At 35.3% G+C, this 25,148-nt stretch overlaps 1 protein-coding gene across 14 annotated transcripts in view; it reads left to right on the top strand.

Annotated features, from left to right (window-relative positions):
• The window catches only part of MCF2 (MCF.2 cell line derived transforming sequence), a 128,445-nt gene that overhangs the window by 88,609 nt on the left and 14,688 nt on the right, over nt 1-25,148 (top strand). For 7 of the 14 annotated variants that reach the window (XM_016944298.3, XM_016944301.3, XM_054676234.2 and 4 more), the window contains 14 exons: nt 1,481-1,600; nt 3,491-3,682; nt 4,718-4,909; nt 6,139-6,310; nt 7,917-7,964; nt 10,840-10,877; nt 13,397-13,485; nt 15,451-15,517; nt 16,245-16,360; nt 16,479-16,548; nt 18,744-18,836; nt 22,745-22,837; nt 23,658-23,783; nt 24,473-24,694. In XM_016944298.3, coding sequence (XP_016799787.1) covers nt 1,481-1,600; nt 3,491-3,682; nt 4,718-4,909; nt 6,139-6,310; nt 7,917-7,964; nt 10,840-10,877; nt 13,397-13,485; nt 15,451-15,517; nt 16,245-16,360; nt 16,479-16,548; nt 18,744-18,836; nt 22,745-22,837; nt 23,658-23,783; nt 24,473-24,694 — 1,638 coding nt within the window. The remainder of the gene's footprint in view (nt 1-1,480; nt 1,601-3,490; nt 3,683-4,717; nt 4,910-6,138; nt 6,311-7,916; nt 7,965-10,839; nt 10,878-13,396; nt 13,486-15,450; nt 15,518-16,244; nt 16,361-16,478; nt 16,549-18,743; nt 18,837-22,744; nt 22,838-23,657; nt 23,784-24,472; nt 24,695-25,148) is intronic. The other 7 variants (XM_063804652.1, XM_016944306.3, XM_016944305.3 and 4 more) reach the window with 1 other exon arrangement.

The following is a 25,148-nucleotide window of genomic DNA, read 5'->3' as shown; positions in this document are numbered from 1 at the left end:
TATGGTGAAACGTAGGGGTCCAGTTTCACTCTTCTTTATATGGTTAGTCAGCTATCTCAGCACCATTTGTTGAATAGGGAGTCCTTTCCCCTTTGATTATTTTCGTTGATTTGGTAAAAGATCTGATGGTTGTAGATGCGTGGCTTTATTTCTGGGTTCTCTATTCTGTTCCATTGGTCTAAGTGTCTGTTTTTGTACCAGGACTATGTTGTTTTGGTATAGTTTGATGTCGGGTAATATGTTATTTCTGGCTTTGTTCTTTTTGCTTATGATTGCTTTGGCTATTTGAGCTCTTTTGTGGTTCCATATGAATTTTAGAATAGTTTTTCTAATTCTGTGAAAAAGGCTGTTGGTAGTTTGATAGGAATAACATTGAATTGGCAGATTATTTTGGACAGTATGGCCATTTGAATGATAGTGATTCTTCAAATCTATGAGCATGGAATGTTTTCTCCATTTGTTTGTGTCATGTATGATCTATTTCAGCAGTGTTTTGTAGGTCTCCTTATAGAGATTTTTCTTCTCCTTGGGCTACATGTATTACTGGGTATTTTATTCTTTTTGTGGTCATTGTAAATGAAATTGCATTCTTGATTTGGCTTTCAGCTTGAATATTATTGGTGTATAGAAATGCTACTGATTTTTGTACATTGATTTTGTATCGTAAAACTTTCCTGAAGTTGTTTATCAATTCTAGGAGCCTTTTGGTAGTCTTTAGTGTTTTCTAGGTATAGAATCATGTTGTCAGCAAAGAAAGATGATTTGACTTCTTTTCTGATTCCTAGTTTTTTGATGGTTTATAATTTATTAGTGTTCTTGACTATTTTGGTGTTTCAAACTGCTGCTGTGTCCTTGTGACATACTCCAACATTTGAATAAATCACTTTCTTACTTTCTGGCATAAAAATATATTCCAAGTTCATCTTGTACCTATTCTGCCTCAACCCTGGAATCAGTTATTTCCTTGAGGAGCCCTGGTTTCTTTTTCTGGGAAATGGTATTAAAGACCAAGGTCTGGGTGGGAGATGTGCTTATTACTTCTGGAGGGCTTTTGCTTTTAGGATAATTCACCAGAGAGCTGGGGAATGATGAAAAAAACACTTAGATGAAAATTCTCAGGTAAGATTTTGTTTTAGATATTTGCTATATATATATATATATATATATATATACACACACACACACACAAATGTATATATACCTATACATACCTCACACGTATACATTTATGCAAATACATGTCCTCATATACGAACCTACACATGTACATGGTGATCTTTTATACATCATGAGTACACATTGATATCTATGAGGTTAAATTTTAACAGATTATAGCTATTTCTGTGAATAAAATAACCAAATTTTTTTATATTTGTAATTTCTCCACGTCAATATTTTTGTTTAAAAGCATTTTGTATAAAACTTGATCATAAGGGGATAAATTTTATGTTTTTAAAACCTCTTTGTTTCCTATTTTTAGCTTGTGACTGAAGTTGAATTTCTATTAAACCAACAAGCAGAACTGGCTGATGTAACAGGGACTATAGCTCAAGTAAAACAAAAAATAAAAAAATTGGAAAACTTAGATGAAAATTCTCAGGTAAGATTGTATTTTAGATGTCTGCTATATTATACAGTATAATAGTCATGTTTTGGCGGGAGTAGGTAGTATAAACCCTTATTATTAATTTCTTTATTTTTATTTTTCCATAAGTTACTGGGGTATAGGTGGTATTTGGTTATATGAGTAAGTTCTTTAGTGGTGATTTGTGAGATTTTGGTGCACCCATCACCCGAGCAGTATACACCCTATTTGTAGCCTTTTATCGCTTGCCTTCCTCCCATCATAACAACATTCTGTATATCAGGCACAATTATATTGGTCTATATTCTGTTTTGTTCAATGCAGGCCAGAGGTGACACTACAGATATATCATGTAGTTAGTTGTAAAAGGAGGTCACTGAGACAATGGTGTGAACTGTTTCAAGCCCACCAATAAGAACAAGGGCATAAATTATTTTGGAGAAGCTAGAAAAATGTGTATCAAGAATGATATATGGTGCTTGGAAATGATGGGAACATACAAGAACATAATTCCCTAAATGCCCACTTTAGGATATATGCAGTTTAACCAAATGGAGACTCACATAGATATTTCTACTTATTCTTACTATCTGTGACCTTGAGTAAATTGATTTCTAATCCTCAGTGTCTTCATCTATAAACTGGGGATAAAATGACCTACTTTGCAGAGCAATTGTGAATATTCATTTAGGTGTATATAAAGCACCTAGCACAACACTGGGCTATATAGTAACCACTCAAAAGAGGCAGTTTTCATTATCCCTGCTAGTCTTAAAGTTTGGACTAGTGGCTTTAATACTTAAAAAACTCTTAGCTTTTATGTGAGAGCAAGGCCATGCTTTTTATGTGAGAGCAAGGCCACGCTTTTTAAGATGAATTCTCAGCATACAAACAGATTTATGGGTGAACCATGAGTATGTGAAAACAAATATTGAAGAAGCAACAGTTATGATAACTAGTTCTGGAATTGTGCTTGTAGATCTGTGTGATCATGGGACACTTTACATAGCCCTATGGTATAGTAGAAGGAGGAGGCAAACTGGTTTGGAAACTAAGGGAGACTTAATTTTTTTCCATTTAATAATTTTTCGTTTCTAATTGTGGTAAAAACACATAACATGAAATTTACCGTCTTAATCATTTTTAAATGTTCAGTTCAGTAGTGATAAGTAAATTCACGTTGTTGTGCAACAGCTCCAGAACTTTTTCACCTTATAAAATTGAAACTGTATACCCATTAGACAACAGCTCTCCATTTTAAACCTGGTTTTCCCACTAGATAGAGAGGCCAGTCATTTCCTCATTCTGTGTTTGAGTTTTATTTATTTTATTTTGACAAACATTTCTTGAACCCCTACTATGTTCGAGTCTCTACACTGGGGGGAGTGAGTAGTTGATGGAGTGGAGGCAAGGCCACTAAAGGTCATTTTTTGACATAGAAACCCTGTGACTTCAGGTATGTGAAGTAGTCCAGGTACATGACAACTCTGATGAGATTTCTAAGGCTGAGATGATATGAAATACACTTGGCTGGTGTGTATACCTCATTTAATATAGGTGGTTCTATTCTAAATCCACACATATCAGGAGAAAAAATCTCACCCACATTCTGGGTGTGATGTGCAATTTTCAGTTTCTATAACCAGAAATGCATGAGCTTCTAATGACATCACTGCTGCAGCTAATTATTATAACTGTAAGTTTTTGTTTTTGTTTTTGTTTTTTTGTTGGTTTGTTTGTTTGTGTGTTTTTTTTTTTTGCAGCCTGAAGAAGTAGACATCAAATTGTATTTTTGGCAATGTATCCTTCTTGCTCAAACATTTTGCTTCTTAATTATTTTCTTCTTTTTTTCTCTATAGGAACAGAGATCATGTATTCATTATTTTTTGTCTTTGTTATAATCAGGAGCTATTATCAAAGGCCCAGTTTGTGATATTACATGGACACAAGCTTGCAGCAAATCACCATTATGCACTTGATTTAATCTGCCAGAGGTGCAATGAGCTACGTTACCTTTCTGATATTTTGGTTAATGAGATAAAAGCAAAACGGATACAACTCAGCAGGACCTTCAAAATGCATAAACTCCTACAGCAGGTAGTGTAATGGGAAATGATCCATTTCTGAAAAGGAACACACATTTTTTTCCAGGTCCTGCTAGCCTGAAGCACCTTGCCCTTCTGCCGCATGGAATACTTTTTATCTTCTCAGAGGTTATATGGTCAGGGACTGGTATAGCTTTGGAATTAAATTTGTAAGAAGTCTGAAGGACTGAGTTTGATTATGATTTTTTCATCCATCTACCAATGAACTATTCATGAAAGATCCAATATAGTTCAAATTTTACCCTTTGTTCTAAATATTGAGATTGTGGAGTAATGGCTTCCTTTGTATTTTCGATACATCTCTGAAGCCTCCACTGGTGATGGTTTGTACTTGGAACATTTTTAAAAACCTGGGGGGGCATTTTGCTAAAGCCTGAAACTCCTTTCACATTTCATAGTACAGAAATAAAATATTAAACAGTGACTGGAAAATATTCCTCCATGGCTTGTGGGCTTGACCCTTTTCACGATTAGGCAATGAATTGACAGGTCACCATATGGACCTGGTGTTGGCAGTGGAATATAAAATAGGGGTATCACTTACAGACATTATATCTGAACATAAACATTTTAATCTTTACATCTCATTCTTTGGGAAGGAAACTTTATTCTTGTCTTTAGCCATCATTAAGCATTTGTATTACACTTTATATTTTTCTAAGAATTTCATATTTCAGTTACTGATTTTGGGAAAGTAACATGCGACTAAAGTGTTAGTGCTGAGAAAATGGTCGGACTCCTGCTGCAGAATAAATTAGTTGTTGTGAAATAAATGCAGTGTTTCCCAACCTTGGCTGTGTATCAGCAGTATCTGTGGAGCTCTGTAAAAGTATAAATGCCCAACTTATGGCCCAGAGCTACTGAATCAGAATTTCTGGGGGCAGAACCCAGATATCTTTTTTTTTTAACAGCTCTGAAAGCATTTCTGACTCACAGAAGCCAGAAGCTGAGAACCACTCACTTATTGGACAAATATGTTTTCTCTTTATTAATTCATGTTTTTTTTTCTTCTTGATTTTCTTACCAGGCTCGTCAATGCTGTGATGAAGGGGAATGTCTTCTAGCTAATCAGGAAATAGATAAGTTTCAGTCTAAAGAAGATGCTCAGAAAGCTCTCCAAGACATTGAAAATTTTCTTGAAATGGCTCTACCCTTTATAAATTATGAACCTGAAACACTGCAGTATGAATTTGATGTAATATTATCTCCTGAGCTTAAGGTAGAGGCTTTTTTATTTTCAAATAAATATTTAAAGAAAATTATAATTGCAGTACTGTGGGTAGGAGGAGTTTTACTACCTCACAGCTAACTTTATGTCAAATTGCACTTACATTGTCCTCTTAGGGGTGATAGTAGTGCCACTGTCAAGCATCAAATAATTCAAAGGCATATGTTTGCTATACAATGAAGAATAATTTCCTTTTTGAGCTCCAAATCCATTATTTTAAAACTCTTTTATGTGCTAGGTGTTCTCACACATATTTTGTTGTGCATCACTGGAGAAAGGCCCAAAGCTCTTCTATAATAGAATGTTGGGTCCATGTCAAGAGCACTTTACCCCAGACATCTTTCCTTTGTGCTGCAGTGACCATCAGCAGATGCTCTGTGGATGATGTTGCTTTCCTACTCAGTTTGAGAATGAAAGCATAAAGATAGGATTTGGGTCTTCTTGGAGAAGGAGGAGCAGGCAGAAGTTGGTGTTAACAGGGTGGACAGCTATAGGTTAGTTCAGTACTGCCCCCTTGGAAATGACATGAAGGATTTTCCACATTGTAGATAAGAGCATTTGTGATGCTATTTGCTGCTAAAATGTGTAGTTGACTCTAAGATTGTAGCAGTATCTAGATCCATGCTTAGCGGAATATCCTAGGGGATGCCCCAGGAAATCAGAAATGCAGTCATGGCAATAGCCAAGTGATTCTCTGGAAGCAACCAAGCTTAACTCTAGCTGCCTCAAAGCATCTAGGAGAGGTACAAAGGTGTATTATCCATTGGTGGCTCTGAGGAGCCTGCTGCAACATAGAAGACTATAACAAGAATGTCCTACAGGGTAAAATGTAACAAAATATTATACCGATGTTATTCATTTGATTGTTTTTATAACTTGGTGGCTTTCTTATGCTAAACAGGAAAGAGCAATATGCCTTCTTTCCCAGCCATTATCTGATTCAGCCAATGAACCAATGAAGGGCAAATCACTCTATGCAGTGACCAATTTCATGACTGCTTCTTGGTAATTTTTTCCCTCAGGTTGTTTTGGTTGAGATTTTGGTTTTATATCCATGTGATCATAATACATTAATCTGTCTTGTTATTTTTCTAAATGTCTTGTAGTTATATTTTAAACTCTAAATTATTTTTTCGACCATCTGAGTCTGAGAAATGTAATGGGGTTTGTAATGACCTCATTTCAGAAAATATTTCCTATAATTCTTATACAACTCGCAGGTTCAAATGAAGACTATACAACTCAAGCTTGAAAACATTCGAAGTATATTTGAAAACCAGCAGGCTGGTTTCAGGAACCTGGCAGATAAGCATGTGAGGCCAATCCAATTTGTGGTACCCACACCTGAAAATTTGGTCACATCTGGAACACCATTTTTTTCATCTAAACAAGGTAAAATATCTTACTTTCTCTGTCTCTTTTTTTCTTGCTATTGTTTATATTGTTACTCTTGATGTAAACACTGAGTTTATTCTTCAATGCGGATAGATGAAAATTTCACTTTAGCATCTTTGGTCATATTTATATTGTGCAAGGCAAGAGTCAGATTGAGGTTATTGTACAGTACTAAAACATAGTAGTGATATAGTACAGTACAAGGAATTGTGAACGTCTCAGTACTGAGTACTCCAGCCTTGGAAATGAGTATGAAAATTTTACCAGCATCAAACTTGCATTTTTTTTCAGCAGGTGAAGGAAAGTATATGAAGCTAGTATACACATGTGTGCATGCACACACACACACACACACACACATATTTACTGCTACTCTAGATAAGCAATGATTTGGTTCCTTTTTATTTGTATAAATGTGGGAGTACAAGTACATAGAGTTTTGTTACATGAATATATTGCATAGTGGTGAAATATGACTTGGTTCTTATAAGCTTCTAGTAAGTGAATGGCTTAGATAATAAAATGGATTGCCTTTTCTAAATAAATGCTGTTAAATAGAATAATTTTGTTGGTAATTTACTATTACAGAGTTCATTTTCTAGTTTTAATCTCCTAGTTTTATCCATGTAAGATCTATTTTCTTTCTAAGTTCTATGGAAATAATAATTGTCCTTATAATGTGTTGAACTACTCTGGATATGGATGGCTCAGGGGTTCCCTTGAGCTGCCTTTGGGGCTTCTTAGAGGAGAGTAATTTGGTCTTTAGGGCCCTAAGTAAGTGGAATGGGTGAAGATGGGAGTAAATTTCGTCTGTCTGATCTAAATAGAGTCAGAAGCTTCATTAGTGTAGGAGAACTGCTTTGGAATTCAGAGAAGGCTTGAGCCAAGGATAATGAGCATAAAAATAATAGCTTATATCTAGCATGGATCAGATTTTCAAAAGGTGATGAAAGCAGGTAACTAGGCTAAGATTATGAAAGTTACATGTTTAATACTTATGAAATATATAAATATATTTACAAATAAAACTATAAGCAATGTCTTAAATACAATATCAAAGATATAGCAAAGATACAGGGAATATTAAAACTACTGGAAAAAGAGTAAAGATAACAAAATAAAAAACAGTAAGGGGATAAAACCCGATAGCTATGAGAATAAAACTGAAATAGGTTGATATTCTTGAGCAGAAGACAGACCTCGGTTAGATTTCTGGCTCCATGTACTGGCTGTGTGTCCTTGAACAGTTCACTTAGCCTCTTTAGCCTCAGTTTCCTTACCTGGACAATAAGGACGATAATACCTACTGACTCCAACAGGTTATTGTAAAGATAGGGTGAAAAAAATTGAAGACTATAAAAAAATACTTGATAAACTGGACTAGTCCTTTCCTCTGGTTAAAGCTGCTTGCTTAATTGTCCTCTAAAATCTCAACTCTTTCTAGAGGTTCTTAAAGTGGTACACCTTGGGTTGAGGAACGGAGTTTTGAGGAGACTGTTACAGATCCATGCAAGTCATTAGTCACTCATTAGCACATTTTGTTTTGTATTGTTTCATTTTTTCTGATATTCTTATTTAATGGCGTTACAATTTCCTTCTGCAGTGGGAGTTGGATACTCTTTCTTTCAAGCATGTAAACTTTTTTCAAAAGGTACCCATCTTTATTATATTACTTTTGCCAATACATTTTTCTGAGTTTGTGTACATGTGAAAAACCAGTTTGGCATCTAAAAACAGCAGCAGTTCATTGTTGCATTCTACCTGCAAGTAACTTTTTCCTGTTTTTCGTAATAACCATCCATTATTCTCTTTGTATTATGCTTATGTTGGAAAATGACTATATAAAATGTAGATTATGCTTCTAAACTCAATGTCTTTCATAAAGTGACCCCGCAAAAAGAATAAAGAAAAACAATTGGCGATGCTAAAATGAATCAGGCCTTCTTTTGTTTAAGATACTTCATGATCCAACTTTTTGTTAGGAGTAGCTTGGATTTGCTTCAGTTTGAGACTGCCTAATGTATTTATGAGGATGAAGGCAGCTTAATAAATAAGTGACATGGATGGATAAATGTTTTTATCTATTATACATCATGCTTTGTAAATTGAATCAAAACATTATGTATGCTACAAACCTTGTTCATTTTACCTAATTGCTCTGTTAGTAGTAGGGATTATAACAATCCATTCCAAACAATTTCTTAAGACTTTTAATCGCTAAGCCAAATATATAAAATTTGGTCAACTCAAAACATAAGTATTAATTTCTCATAAAAATGAGTCAAACTGTTTTTTTGTTCTTTTGTTTTATTTTAGTTTTTTTTCTTTTTGCATTAAATATAATTCTGCACCTAGCACAGGGCCTGGCACTTAGCAAGATGTAATAAATATTTGTAGAATTAACATTGAATATAGAGTGTAGTTATTGAGAATGGGAGATATTGACAGCGAGGAATAAAATGTAAAATGTGACTTGAGCTCCTAAATCTGGATCTTTAGCCTAGATCTTTCTTCTAAGCTTTGGATCTCTGTTTATAATTTGCCTTTTTGAATTTCCCATAGGCAACTCAGACTCAACATACCTCAGATTAACTCATCTCTCCTGCAATCTTTCTACTCTTCATCTTGGTGAATGGCACTATGATTTCCCCAGTTGCCCAAGCCTGGGACCTTGGTTCCTCCTCACTTATGCCCTACCTCTAATTGATCAAAAATTCTATATCCTGTGGATTTGTGCCTACTAAGTATCTCTCTCGAATCCATTCACTTTTTTTTTTCATCCCCACTGCTATCCTTACTGCCACTTTCCTAATCCGAGCTAACATCATCCTGGCCTTGGCAACTGTGACAGTCTTTCTGTCTCTTCCACTTACCCTGCCCACTTTTTCTTCCCTTTCCTAGGTGTCTTACTTTGTGGACATTACACACACTGTTCTCTCTGTGGAACACTATTTCCTTTCCTCTCCCTTTCCCACATGTTAGCTTCTACTCCTCTATCAGATTTCCTATTTCTAGGCCACTTCCTTCAGGTAAGCTTTTCCTCCCCAGATCTCCTGCTTCCCTGCACCCCTGTTTGCTTAGGTGTTCATGCTGTGTGATAACAAGTACCCCCAAATTTCTTCTTGGCTTTAGTGGAATTGTCTGTTTTCTGTCTCTCTTGCTAAACTAAGCTCTGTAAGGGCAGAAACTGTGTGCAGTTCATCTTTGTATCCCCAAACACAGAGCTTAGCATATGGTGTAGGTGCTCAATCATTTTGTATGTATTTATATTGTTAAAAATGAATACATCTACCTTGCTTTGAAGAATAAGATGTGTTTCTCATAAGTTGTGCACATATTTATTTTGTATCTCTTAATGTATTTGCAAAGAATTAATTGGCAAAACTAATAATTGCCTCTCAAGTTACCTTTAAAAATAAGTTTGGATCTCTGTAGAACAGGTTTCTTTGAAGTGGAGCATATTAGTATTCATTGAGAAATTAATTTTGTATAATTCCCACTGTTTAATATATATTTACATATATGATGATATAAACTTGAAGTTTAGGTAGAAAATATATTTTAATAAGTGAAAGTGAAGTATGGAGTCTAGAGAACATAGCAGCCCTTCGTTTTCCTGAGTGTGCCTGTCACTGGCTCCTGCTGAGGAGGGAAGGACAAAAGGTTTGTTCCTTTCATGGAGAGAGGAGTCTCATGCAGCCTGTGTGAGTAACAGCCTTTTCAGCAGCCCTGAGAATTAGGATCTAAACAATCTAGTCTTTGGTTGGACCATGCCTTCGGCTTTGTAGGAACGTCTGGATTCCTTGCTTAATAATACAGTGGCTCACCCTTTTTAAACTAAACATTTAAAAAATAAAGGTGAAAGTTTTGAATTTTGATGACATGTTTAACATTTTATCATGCTTTGGAAATGTTTATATGGTGGTTAGAAACATTCTGAGAGTAGATTATATGAATTTGAATACCACCTCTGCTTCTTGGAAAAGATATTAACCTTAATTCCTTATCTAGAAGATAGGGATAGAAGTTGTTACCTACCTCTTAGGATGATTTTGGATATTAAAAAAGAAGATATATGCATAGCTCTTAGAACAGTGCTCAATATGTAGAAAGTGCCAAACAAGTGTAGATGCTCTAATTAGTAGATTAAACTTAGATTGTTTTCAAAATTCTTTTTGATTGAGTTAATCAATGAGCTACAATTTGATTAAATGTTTTTGTGTCAGAATGAATACTAAATCTGCAAATAATTATGAGCACTAACACCTACCTCAATGCTTGGCAAGTAAGTGAATGTTTGATGAATGAGAGAATGGGTGAATACATAGCAAAATCATGCTCAGTAAGAAGCTGAAATCATGTGAGTAAGTCCAACCAAACATTATCTTCTATAGTGTGATTTTAAAATACTAATATAAACATATTGGAATATTAACTCAAGTTATTTAATAAATATACATGTATTTCTATTAAAAGTGCTGACTTTAATTCTGGTTTGAAATTCTTCTTTCACATTTCTCTACCAGGGAAGAAGACTTGGAGACAAAATCAGAGCAACTTAAAAGTAAATATCATTAATTAATTCAAAATTGACTTTATTGCTTTAGTTGCAGAGTTGGTATGAGCCTTAAATCACATGTTTCATTCACTAGACAAATATTGTGTCTTTGAAAGACTATTTAAAAGAAAAAAAGCTGCTGCTGCATTGTGTTTCACTGCATTACTGGCATATCCCCAGATATGCCAGTTTCTCAGTATGAGCTGTTTCTCAAGTCCTGGCTCAAGGTTAGAATCATTTCTGTAGAACATCTTATATATGTTCCAGCTTCTTTTTACCACCACCCACCATCACTTCAATAATCGTAAATAAGCATTGCACCTTTGTGCAGAATAAACTTTCTTTCATGAGCAATTCCAGTCCTACAAGTATGAAGCACACAGGACAGGTTCTAATGGACCATGCAGAGGCTAACTCTTAGCTCAAAAAAGATATCCATTCTTTTTTGTTGTTGTTTTTAAGTTTTTTTAGAGACAGGGTCTCACTATGTTGCCAAGGCTGGAGTGCAGTGGCCATTCACAGGGGTGACCATAGCTCACTGCTGCCTCTAATTCCTGGGCTCATGCCACCCTTCCACTTCAGCCTCCTGAGTAGCTGGGACTACAGGTGTGCATCACTGTGCCCAATCTACTTACTTATTGTTAGATACAAGATTCTGTTCTTCTCAGTTATCCATGATAATCTGATATCTGTAAAGAAGTAGACTCATCATAGCTAAAACATCCCACATTTTCTTTTCTCTCTCTCTTTTTTTTTTTGAGACAGGGTCTCGCTCTGTTGCCTAGGCTGGACTACAGTGGTGCGATCATAGCTCACTGCAGCCTCAAACTCTTGGGCTCAAGAAATCCTACCACCCCAGGCTCCTGAGTATCTTAGACTACAGGCATGGGCCATTATGCCAGGCTAATATTTTTAACACTTTTTTTGATAGACAGGGTCTTGCTATGTTGCCAAGGCTGATCTTAAACTCCTGGCCTCAGGTGATCCTCCCGCCTTGGTCTCCCAAAGTGTTGGGATTACAGGCATGAGCCACTGCTCCCAGTCCCCAAGACCCCACATTTTCTTCTTGTGTTTTTTGTGGTAAATAAAGATGAAAACATATTTTTAAGGGGCAGTATAGCATAGTGGTAAAAATTGTAAAACTAGACTGCCTGGCTTATAATCCCAGTTCCATCACTTACTGGCTATATAAACTTGGGTAAGTTCTCTGGAACTCAGTTTCCATATATAAAATGGGCATAAAAATAGAACACTCTCATCATGGAGTTAAAGATAAAATAATCTAATATTTGTGAAGCACCTTGAACATGTGTGGCATATGATAATGCTCTAAGTTTTAATATAATTAATAGCAGCCTAGTGAATGGTCTATACTGATATACGAAGCCTGGTTATTATTCTGTACGGCCACAACTTCTGGTTTCAAGAAAGAAACAGGGTGAATGCCAAATTCTGTAGTATTACATGTTGTAAAATCTCTCTGAGCCTCAGTTTTCCCATATTTAAAATGAGGAAAAGAATGCCATTGCTTGCTAAATGCTGTTTGGATTAAATATAATATGTGTTAAGCACCTAGGACTGTGGGTGCCTAATATATAGAAAGTCATAATACATGCTTGTTTCTTTCATTTGTAATAAGTAGGTCACATTTTGGGGAAATATTTAGCTGATAGATACTGTACTTCATTTTGGGTTCTAGTTGTCACAAAGAAATGTTACATTTACTTGGAGGTCAGGCTTTTGGCAAGCTCAGCTGTCCAATACAGCTGAGATTGGATACCAGGAATACACTTCAAATGCTTCTTAAAAGAAATAATCATCACAAATCTTTTGCAGTTGACTCGGTAGGCCAGTCCAAGTCCTTTAGAGTCTGTAAAATAAGGCAATTTATTAGAATTAGGGAGGCAACTTATAGCGACTAACATGTGGCAGGGAGTAGAGACAGAGATGTACAGGTTACAGTTATTTCAAGAAAGAATAGAGTTCTGCAGGTATCCCTGCAGCACATCATTAGATTTTATCATATTCAAGCTTATGATGATGCCATCGAATCATTAGGAAAAGGATCTTCTAGCTTGCCCCAGATCTTAGAAAAAAAAAGGAAAAGGATCAGTTATGTCGTGTGTCTTTGATTAAAGAATTCAAGGATGCATATAATATTTTCTAGAAAGGTTTCCATCAAAAATCACTATGGTTAAAAAGATGTTTGGTTCTTCAATGAATACCCTTTAGTTATCTAGAAAATTAACTTTTTATGAATCAACCTTATTTTCCAAGACTGCCAAATAAATAAAGAGTTAATACATAAAATAAGTTCTAATTAGTATCTTAAATCTGTTTTCTTAGGCAACTTAAATCACTTTTTACTAGTACGTATCAAAGTTATTTTGAAAAAAATCATAGTTTTATTTTTCAATTTATCTTCAGAGTTAGGACCTAGAATAAACTTAATTTGAGCTGGATCGCCTTGAAGAAAAATTATACCTACAGAGGTGCTAATTTAACTTTTATTTTCTGTATTTCAGATTGAAGTGGTGCATGATTGTCAGGAGAAGAGAAGTTCTGGTCAATCCTCCAGTTTGGACAATGGCAATAGCTTGGATGTTTTAAAGAAGTATCCTTTATTTATTAATATAAACTCACATACACATCTAACTGTGGGAGTCTGGTTCAGTGTTCAAGGCCAATGTGATTAGAAATTTGAGTTCACAGAATGGGGTTTTACTGGGTGTGATGAAAAGAGCGCTAGTTTAGGTGTCAGAAGTCCAGGATTTAGGCCTGGCCAACCTATAGCCTATTTATGTGATTTGAAGAAAATTAACTAAACTTTTTCAGAATGTTGGTATCTTCTTTTTTTTACCCCAGACTGAAATAAAATGGAGGTTTTCGTTTATCATTCTTAAAAAAAGTTTTATTATTATTTTTCATTGACACATAATCATTGTACATATTTATGGAATACAGTGTGAAATTTTGATACATGTGTACAATGTATAATGATCAAATCATGGTAGTTAGCTTATCTATTAATTCTTCAGCTTTATTGATATATAATTGACAAAATTATGTATATTTAAAGTGTACAATGTGATGCTTTGATATGTGTATATATTGTGAAATGATTGCCATATCAAGTTAGTTAACACATCTATCACCTCACGTAGTTAGCATTTTTTTTTTGTGGTGAGAACAGTTAAGATCTATTCTCTCAGCAAATTTCGATATACAAAATGAATAGAGTGGTACATCAAAAATTACAAAGGATTATACAGATTGATACAATATTATTTTATAGATGTTAATAATTGTTTTGTTCATTGTTATAATGGTATATTAATATTCTAGACATAAGAATATTCATCTTTTTAATTTGATGTTACAGTTGTAATTAGCAAGCATTTTGCAGCAAGTTGTATGTATACATATGTATGTATGAGATACATATATATATATACAGACACATATTTATACTGTAAGACTCTCAAATGTTAAATGCTTTAATATGCAAAAAGAAAAAGAAAAAAAGCCAAAAGTATAAGTTAAATCAAATGGGTTACTTATACTGGGGACAAGGGAAATGAGTTTTAAATATGATGTCAATTGGAAATCACATTGAAAGGAAAATATACTTTATTTTCCAGAGACAGTAAACACAATTATTACAGAAACAGGTGGGGCGTGGTTATTCACGCCTGCAATCCCAGCATGTTGGGAGGCCCAGGCGGGCGGATCACTTGAGGTCAGGAGTTCGAGACCAGTCTGACAAACATGGTGAAACCCTGTCTCTACCAAAAAATACAAAAATTAGCCAGGTGTGGTGGTGAGCGCCTATAATCCCAGCCACTAGGGAGGCTGAGGAAGGAGAATCTCTTGAACCCGGGAGGTGGAGGTTGCAGTAAGCCGAGATTACCCCACTGCACTCAAGCCTGGGTGACAGAGTGAGATTCCGTCTCAAAAAAATATTTATATACATTACGGAAATATAAGTATGACCTACACTTGAGGAGACCAGGGTAAAAAAATCTGCTGCCTCCTTTAGAAAATTTCAGAACATTACTGGGAAAAGGGAAAAATAGTGCCTAAAATGCTAATACTTATTTTTTAGGGAAAAAAAGGGTATTAAAGTTCATAAACTATGCTACCCCCAAACAATAAAAACCTCAGACATTTAGGAATAGTTATTGTGAGTTTTTAGTAAATTTATTCCTAATCTCAGTGAGTTAGAAATAAAGTTCTTTAAAGCTAATAGTAACCCTTGAGCATATATATGTGTATATATATGAAAGAAAGTGGGATATATATGTTATATATATATATATATATATAACATAGATATATATGTTATATATATAATGAATATAAATACAATGTATAAAAACCACCCATAAGACTATATATATATATATAGCTTTTATTCTAGAAACCATAAAAGTAGTTTCATATTTTGATGCTAAAACGAAAACCATTGATAATTCCTATGCATTAGCTATTTTTACCTTCTCATGATGATAATACTTGAAACATTGCAATATAGATCTCAGTAATAAAATAACTGATAAATATGGTCTTTTCATTTTAGCCATGTACTAAATGAACTGATACAGACTGAGAGAGTTTATGTTCGAGAACTGTATACTGTTTTGTTGGTAAGCGACTCAAATTGTATTTGCCCTATCTTTTCCCGAATGATCCCTTGCTACATTCATTAGAAAGTGTTTAGGGGCAATCTTCTACTTCCGTCTCCTTCCTTGGTTGTCATATGGCAGCAGTGGGCATTTCTTTTATTGTTTGATGCAGCATGTCGGTTAAACGTGCACATTCAGGCTCTCCTTCAGTAATGGGAATGATTGATTCAGAATTTATTACAGAAGAGAAAATGTTCTCTTAGGGATACGGCCGATTGTTACAATTATTCCCAGGGTGCTATTTAGAGATCGTGATGTAAAAAACTGAGAATGGGATAAAATATTCTTTTGACAAAAATGTCATGATATTAATTTGGTCTGAAAAAACCTAAACATGTATTGCCAATTTAAGGAGAAGCTGATGACCTGTAATCTATGTTTTTATCTTGGTTTCTATCTTGTTTCCTACACTACAAGCTACTCTGAAGGCCAAAGAGCTATTACTTTATTCTGCCTATTTGATTGGAAAACTTGACTTCCTTTCCTTGCCCTGCCTTCTAAAAAAAAAAAAAAAAAGTCATGGATAACTTTGGGAAGTAGGAGATTTGAATTGAATTAAAATTGAAATAAAATTCAAAAAACTTCACCATCAAATCCCTTAATATTCTGCTGTACCTACACCATTAGTAGCCCAACCAAATGTGCATGTAATTATTTTAAAATGCATGAATGTATTTATTTTGGGTAGGGTTATAGAGCGGAGATGGATAATCCAGAGATGTTTGATCTTATGCCACCTCTCCTGAGAAATAAAAAGGACATTCTCTTTGGAAACATGGCAGAAATATATGAATTCCATAACGAGTATGTAATTGCTGAATTGAATATTTATTTTTTATAAAACTATTTAAAGTGCTCTCTTTACCAGTTTATTATATTTCACATAAAATCATGCAATTTTTTTTCTCTGAAATTTTCACAGCATTTTCTTGAGCAGCCTGGAAAATTGTGCTCATGCTCCAGAAAGAGTGGGACCTTGTTTCCTGGAAAGGGTTAGTTAAATTATTTTTTAAATATATATAAATATGCACCACCAAAATAGCAACTCACTTATAAGAACAGATTTGGAGACAAGATAGGTACTTTATGTCTTTATGTTTTTGGAGAAGATACATTACTCCAGCAAGTATTTAATACCAAACCAAGTTTTGCTGCAGAAATGGATGCACTGGGATATCCAGAGCATAAAAATACCCATTCCATTCTGTGGTATCAAATGCTTCAGTGGCTCAGCTCTTGAACACTGACTCCTGGGTAATCCTAGTAATCCAGGGACCATCCTGACTATGAAGATGTAAGAGTTGGGATCATCATAACAAAACCATCTGGGGCTTGAACCATCTGGGGCTTGGTTAATTTTTTTTTTGCCTAAAAAACACCTTATTATTTATATTATTTGTCTTATTAAAGTACATGTAAAGTTTTAGAATTGGATCTAGTCTGACTTTCAGCCATCAAGGCATCTATCACAGGAACTTCACAGAAACAGAGAGCTGTCAGTTCTTTTCATTCAACAAAAGCATTTAGGGAGGCCCATTCCTCTGTGTCCCGAGTATGGTTAATACAATTGACTTCCCAGGTTAGTGATCATACTCTCCTCCATTAGTTTTCTTTTAGAATATTTTTTGTGTATGCTTCTCTGCTTATGCAGTTTCTCTTCTTCCTGAAAGATCAGTTTTGTCTTGATTTAAGAGTTAATTCAATAGAGGTGATTGTTGAAAGCTTCAAAATAGATGTCTTATCCCAGAAAGTGTTTATGAAATGAGAAGAAAATAAGGATAAGAAAGAACTGTGTGTCAACCTTGCTCAACGTGTTCTAACTTCATTTTTTTATTTTTTTATTTTTTTATTTTTATTTTTAAGACAGTCTCACTCTGTCACCCAGGCTGGAGTTCAGTGGTGTGATCTCGGCTCACTGCAACCTCCGTATCCTGGGTTCACACCATTCTCCTGCCTCAGCCTCCTGAGTAGCTGGGACTACAGGCGCCCACCACCACGCCCAGCTAATTTTTTGTATTTTTAGTAGAGACGGGGTTTCACCGTGTTAGCGAGGATGGTCTCGATCTCCTGACCTCGTGATCTGCCCGCCTCAGCCTCCCAAAGTGCTGGGATTACAGGCGTGAGCCACCGTGCCAGGTTAAGATGTTCTAACTTTAAACATATTTAAATTATGACCAAATTCTTTCCCAACCTCATCAAGCAATAGCAGTTTATCCTTCCTTTAGACTCCATAGTATGTAATGTCTATCCTACTCATTGGAGATTTTATGTTTACTGTGCTTGTGCACCTTTACATGTATACGTGAATTTTCTCCCAAACTTAATGGAAAGCCCTTAGATCGAGAGTCCATATCCTATATATTGTTGTATCTCTCATTAGGTTAGCAGCATTCTTAGCAACCAGTTGTGGTTTAATAAATGTTTATTGATGAATTGTTTATTTATTTGACAACCATTTACTGGTCACCTACTATGCACCAAGCATTGTGCCAGATAATGTGGATACCAAGCCCAAATCTATTTAGGTATAAAAACAGGGAAATTATTAATTGTGTAGAAGATGAGTTGCATTAGATTTGAAATATACAAATGGTCCCGGGAAAATCCAGAAAAGGGGCGTCTTACATAGAATGGGGGTATAAACAATGGTCGTATAGAAGAGATAACTCATGAGATAAATGTTAAATAATGAGTAGGAGGTAGCCCATTCATGAGTGTCAGAGAAAGAGGATTCCAGGGAAAGAGAATTGTGTAAGTGCCTAAATGGATTATGCTGCAATGATAAAGTCCCAGTGATGAACCTTGGACTGTAGGCTCTAACTTGGAAGTCAGCTACAAGTTCATTCACTAGGGAATCAAGAGACTAATAACAGACTTGGCAGCCTATTAGTTCATCGTTTTGCAAAAAGTAGGTTTTTATAGTTCAGACAGAGAAGGCTCCATCTAAGCCTCAAGCTTGGCAAGTGGAAGTTCTGATATTACTTAGATAATTATGTGTCCTCCCACCAGATGCAATGGGCATGCTGTTCTTGGAATATAAAAAAGGCTTTTGACCAGCTGCTAGTACAGTAGGCCCTTTAGGCCACATTTCCTAGGATGCTTGGTTACACTCTTGTTTAGCCTTTCTTGATGGCAAAAGTCATATTCACATATTAGTAATACATTTGAATTTGTTTTTTTATCACAGAAGGATGATTTTCAGATGTATGCAAAATATTGTCAGAATAAGCCCAGATCAGAAACAATTTGGAGGAAGTATTCAGAATGCGCATTTTTCCAGGTACAGTAATTATTCAAGTATTGGATATACTCTTTCTGGAAGATATTGGGGTATTTCTTAATTATAAATTCATTTTCTACTTTAAGTACGTTACATGTGCATATACGTGTATGGGTTAAAGAGCAAATCCACCCTCCCCCGCAACACACACAAACACATTTGTAACTTCCCAGAGGCAAACACTTTCAGCACTTTTAGCTACATCCTTTGGTATTTACCTCCATAGCTCCAAATGACATGCTTATCTTTATCCTTTATACTATGGAAGATGAAGATTTAGCTCTTTCACGCCCCCCCCACCCACCCAACTACCACATATGCAAATATACTTCTTTTCTTTCAAAATCTCCACTATAGTCATATCGTAATTTTGGTTAGATTGATATACAGTATTAAATTAAGACTATGTAATTTCTTTGCTCAGATGAATCATGTGGTATAATAGGGTTGTTTTCCTTCCCTTCTGTTTGTCTTGCAATGGTTTTTTACTCAGTTTTCTAGATACTTATCGTTATTCCACCCCAACCTCTCCCAGATGTGGGAGTTACAAAAATCTCTTCTTATTACATTTAAACACATTCTATTTTCTCTGAATTTCATATTCTTAAAGAAATATCTCCTGGGGTTTTCTGTCTTGCTTGTCTAGACTCACTAGGCTTGTTGCACAGCTGTCATCTGGGGATCTTGGTGAACATAATTTTTGGAATTCTCCTCACCTGTCTATTGCATAGGCTCTCCTCCTTCCTAGGTGCCATGTCTTTATTTTTCTTGTTTACCTCCCTTGTTTGGTGGAACACATCCTCCAGTAGTTTTCCTGAGAAAGTGTACACAGTACATAAAAGTTTTTGAGAGTGTATGTGTCTGCAAATATCTTTATTCTACCCTAAGACTTCATTGCTAGTTTGGCCGTGTATAGAATTCTAGGCAAGAAATAATTATACTCAGAATTTTGAAGGTATTGCTTGATTGTCTTCTAGCTTCCAGTGTTGCTATTCAGAAATCTGATGCCATTTTAATTTTTGTTCCTTTGTAGGTGACTTAGTTTCCGTCCTCTGAAAGCTTATGAAAATTTATTTTCAGTGTTCAAATGTTGGCACTATTTTTATCCATTATGCTAGTATTAGGGTGATAACTTTGAATTTGGAACCTCCTGTCCAAATTTACTTGGAGTTTTTCTTTAATTTCCTCCACCCAATTGTCTCCATTTTCTCTTTTTGGAATTTCTGTTGTACAGATATTGGATATCCTGGACTGGTCCTCTAATTATCTTATCTTTTCTATTTTCCATTCTTTGTCTTATTACTCTACTTTCTAGTCCTTCTATTGAGGTTTCCACTTCTGCCATTGTGTTTTTAATTTTGAAGAGCCCTCATCCTTTTACTGTTTTTTCAATGTTTCTTTTAATAGAATTCTATTTTCATTTTATGAATTCAGTATCTTCATTCATCTATACAAAGATGATAATAGATTTTTCTTTTAAAAATGGCTTTCTTCTCCCTGTGCATCTTCTGTTGTCTTCACGTTGCTTTTTTTCTTCTATTTCTCTTTGTTTGGTTCCTATTACCCATCTTTGATGCTCTCCTCAAATGTCTGATGATACTTGTCTGTCCACTTACATTAGGAGTAAACACTAAAAAGCTCATTGGAAGTTTCCAGGGCATATGTGGGTTTATTGACCATGATCCTCATTGTTGAGTTATTTGTCTCAAGCTATTTCCTTGAAGGGATTCCCAAATACCTGTATCTTTAGAGCATTTCTATTAGGCTGGTCAGATTCCTTGAACTGCTACCTTGTGTATAATGATCTGGATGCTAGTGTTGTGGTAGCCGAGTTGGGAGAAAAGGCTGAGGGTCACTTGTTTGAGATATAACATGGAGAGTACTTGAATATTTTTCAATATGGTACTCTGCCCTAAGTTGAACCTTGTATCCTTTAGTCCATAGGGCCTGTGTTTTACTCTTTCTAGATAAACATCCATTTTTCTGCCAAAGGAAGGGAAGAGAAGGCACCCAGCTGTGCAAAGTGGTATGGTTATCTGAGAGCCTTATTGCTTTTGTTTAGATTTTCATGCCATTTATTTTCTTTTTGTAACAGCTTTATTGAGCTATAACTAAAATGCCATCAGTTCACCCTTTTAAAGTATACAATTCAGTGGTTTTACTAGATTCACAAGGTTGTACAACCATGTTTTTATCACTAAAAAGAAACCAGTCTTACCCTCCCTTTTTTCCCCAATCTAAGCAGCCCTAGGCAATCACTAATCTGCTTCCTGTCTTCAATAGATTTGCCTATTCTGGACATTTCATATAAATGGAATCATACAATATGTGGTCTTTTGTGTTTGACTTCTTTCTTTCATTTAGCATAATATTTTAGTGGTTCGTCCATGTTGTAGCATGTATTAGTTTTTTATTCCTATTTATGGTTGAATAATATTCCATTATATGGATGTATAGCATTTTATTTATCCATTCATTGATTGATGCACATTTGGCTTGTTTCTACCTTTTGATTATTATGAACAATGCTGCTGAGAATGCTTTTGTATAAGTTTTTCTGTAGACATGTATTTTCATTCCTCTTGGCTATACACCTGGGAGTGAAAGTGCTGGATCATATAGTAACTCCAAATTTAACTTTTTGAGAAACTGTTGGACTCTTTTCCAAAGTTACTGCACCGTTTTGCATTTCCAACAGCAGTGTATGAGGGTATTAATTGCTCCATATCCTCACCAACACTTGTTATTATCTAATTACTTCTTAAAAAGACTTTCAACAAGCATCCTTTCTTGAACCTCACCTTTACCTCCCACTTTCAGAGGTACTTGGTGTCTATAATCCCTGAGACTTTGTGGAGGGCAGGGAAGAGATGTTTATAACATAAATTGAGTTGTTCCCTGGCTTTTTCCTCCACCAACTTGAAATCCACTTTTCTCCAGTGTGCTCGGTTCTAAGTTGACCACTTCTAAGTTTGGTTTCCAGTTTCCAAATTTTGCGGAAGTTTTCCCCTTGCTCATCTTCTTCATAACTTTGTGATTTTGCCTAGTAAAATAACTTTTCCATCATTTTAGTTGGTTGTCATGAGTGAGGAGATGTAAACGCATGTATCAAGTTGGTGCAAAAGTTACTGTGGTTTTTGCCACTGAAAGTAATGGCAAAAACCACAATCACTTTTGCACCAACCTAATAGCAGTCCCCCATCTTTAAGTCTCATTTGAATTAGATTGTATGTTGGATTTTACCCATATTCAGAGGAGAGCCATGGTTCTTATTCAGGCGTATTTTTCCCCAATCCCTTTGTGTTCTATACTTTCTCTATGCACATTTCATCCTAAATATCTGCATCTTGCCCTAACTATGGGCCCCTACAATGTTCCCGGAACCCAACATCATGACCCTTATATTTATAGTGGCAATGGGCCAATTACTGAAGTATAGCACCAGTTGATGACGGCTTTTTCTTGTTATATTAAAAATTCTGTTCTCATATCCAGTCTGATTTTTATTCAGCACAACCAATTTCTTTTCTGAGCCTTGGCTTGTAGAGCTTGGTCTTTCGTGAATTTTCTTGAATATATTAAAGAACGTTTTAATCATGTTAATCTATAGTCATTCCCTGCTTTCACACCTTTTAAGCATTCCACATCAATATGAATTTATATTTGAAAACTTTTAAATCTTTGAAATGTTGAAATTGTTTACCTCTCCAATCCTTGAAATAGTGTTTATGGTAGTTTTTCAGATATATTGTGTCTTATAATTTCTGTACTATAACAGTGATTTTTCCAATAAATATTCTTTGAGATGTAAGAAACATTGGGGCATTAGGTTTAATCAATGAACACTTGGCATTTTCACAGGTACATGTCTTAATTTAATTTTATTGATATTTATCTTTTAATGACAGGAATGTCAAAGGAAGTTAAAACACAGACTTAGACTGGATTCCTATTTACTCAAACCAGTGCAACGAATCACTAAATATCAGTTATTGTTGAAGGTAATTATATGAAGCATTTGTTTGTTTCTTTACTTTTTGAGTCAGATATGACAGAGCCATTAAAAAGGAAATAGTTTACTAGGAAGCACTAGAAATAGGTAGGCTCAATGACTGGGAAGGCTGGATTTGGCAGAATTTTGCAGTGTGCTCCATCAATTCACTGTGGCTACAAATGCCATAGGCATAGATATCAGGCTGAGAATATCTGGGATCTTAGCTATTTAATTTTTCATACAAGTTGTGTTGATTTCCGCACAATGTTTTACTGAAGAACTTTAAATATTTGTAAGAAGAACTAAACAAAGCAAATATTTCTTATAGTTTTGAGGCTGCATTTCATAGGGGCCTTCCTAATGAAAAATGCAAATGGCACTCCCCTAGTATAATGCGAAAGGATTGCTAGAATCTTGTGTTAAGTGTAAATACAATACGGCTTGTTTTAAAGTGAATTTTCATAATATTCTATGCTATATGCATTATGAGTGCATCATGGCTAAAACAAATTACTGTATGTAGAGGACAAAAGAACCCTACATGTAATGGCTTTAAAAATTGATCTCTGATGTGTCTTAATAGCTATTATACTTCAACTCCAGAAGCATTAAATGTCCTTTGTTTTATACTATTCAGTCACTATTCTACTTCCTCTATTTTGACAGCCATTAAAAATATTACTGCAGCAAAGGGCATGTAAAAGGAATTACTCCAAAATGTGACATTATATTTGGATTCCAGCTTGAAAGCATGTTAGCCAAAAACTTATTCATTTCAACCAGATATTAATATCTGCCTAATATTAATTCCTGATTTCTAATTACAGGAGCTATTAAAATATAGCAAAGACTGTGAAGGATCTGCTCTGTTGAAGAAGGCACTCGATGCAATGCTGGATTTACTGAAGTCAGTTAATGATTCTATGCATCAGATTGCAATAAATGGCTATATTGTAAGCACATTTTAATAATTGTTGGAATTTTAGAGGGTCAGCATCTCAACATCCCTTTTCCCCTCCTGGAACCAATTGAGAAATAACGTATAAGAATCAGATAACTGGAGATCAAAATGTTGATGTTACTACTGATAATGCTAAGTGGAGAATTGGCTTCAGATCAGCAGCCAAATGGATTTATGAGATCCCCCTTGTCCCCAACAGTCTTCCCCCAATCCCAGACCTGGGAGATCCTGCTTAAGGAATGTTTGAATCAGCTAAGAAAACGTATTGCTCCATAATTGCTGCTTGCCCCTATAGATAGGAATAGATAGGAAAGAAAAGAATCAAATCTTTAGCACTTGTTTAGCCTTTTAACAGGTTAGCTCCACCCAGTGGGAAAACTTGAACTGGTATATATCATGCACCAATCAGGATTGAAGAAGAGATGGGGAGACTTACCTTAGCTGAAATACCTCCAGATGATATGAAGCCAGAGAAAAGGAAGTTTCTTTTGTCCCCCACCCCCACAGTAATTTTGTACTTATGTGGTGCATGCCATGTTTTAACATACAAAGTTAAGTTTTTAAAAAAACATAAATTATTCTTCAGGGTTTGAGTAGCTTAAGCTGAACCCTAACATGTTGGTGTCAGAGAGCTAAATGTAGCTTTGCTTTCTACTAATGGGTTTTGATTTTCCATTCTAGGGAAACTTAAATGAACTGGGCAAGATGATAATGCAAGGTGGATTCAGCGTTTGGATAGGGCACAAGAAATGTGCTACAAAAATGAAGGATTTGGCTAGATTCAAACCAATGCAGCGACACCTTTTCTTGTATGAAAAAGCCATTGTTTTTTGCAAAAGGCGTGTTGAAAGTGGAGAAGGCTCTGATAGATACCCGTCATACAGTTTTAAACACTGTTGGAAAGTAAGACAATCTGTATCGGGTAATGTAGTATTGTTTCGTGTATGTGTGTCTCCCAGTTTGTACATTTTTTTTTGTTTCAAATGAGTAGGTTTTATACTTTGGCTGCACATCTTTGTTTTTTTTTTTAAATCTTATGTCTTATGTAGAAGTCAGATGAATCATAACTTCTCTGCTTGAAGTGAAGGTGAGGGAATTCAGAGCTTTGATTCCTCCCTTTCTTCTCACTACGATCCTAGGTATTCCTCAAGGGGGCTCCCTAGCATCCTGAAGAGCACAGTTTGAAATGATAAGGAGTGTCCCAGCCTCCTCATAAGCACTCTCTTTCGAGTGACACTGGGTGGAGTTCTTGGTCTTGTTAGAAAGGAGCCTTATGCTACAGGAGAGACAGGGAGGAAAGAGTTTCCTCCTTTTCCTCAATGCAATTTAAAAATGAATAACTTTTGTGTTTAGCATG

This window comes from Pan troglodytes, chromosome X (genome assembly GCF_028858775.2).
Source record: "Pan troglodytes isolate AG18354 chromosome X, NHGRI_mPanTro3-v2.0_pri, whole genome shotgun sequence".
NCBI lineage: Eukaryota > Metazoa > Chordata > Mammalia > Primates > Hominidae > Pan > Pan troglodytes.
This window is presented reverse-complemented; position numbering and strand designations above follow the sequence as displayed.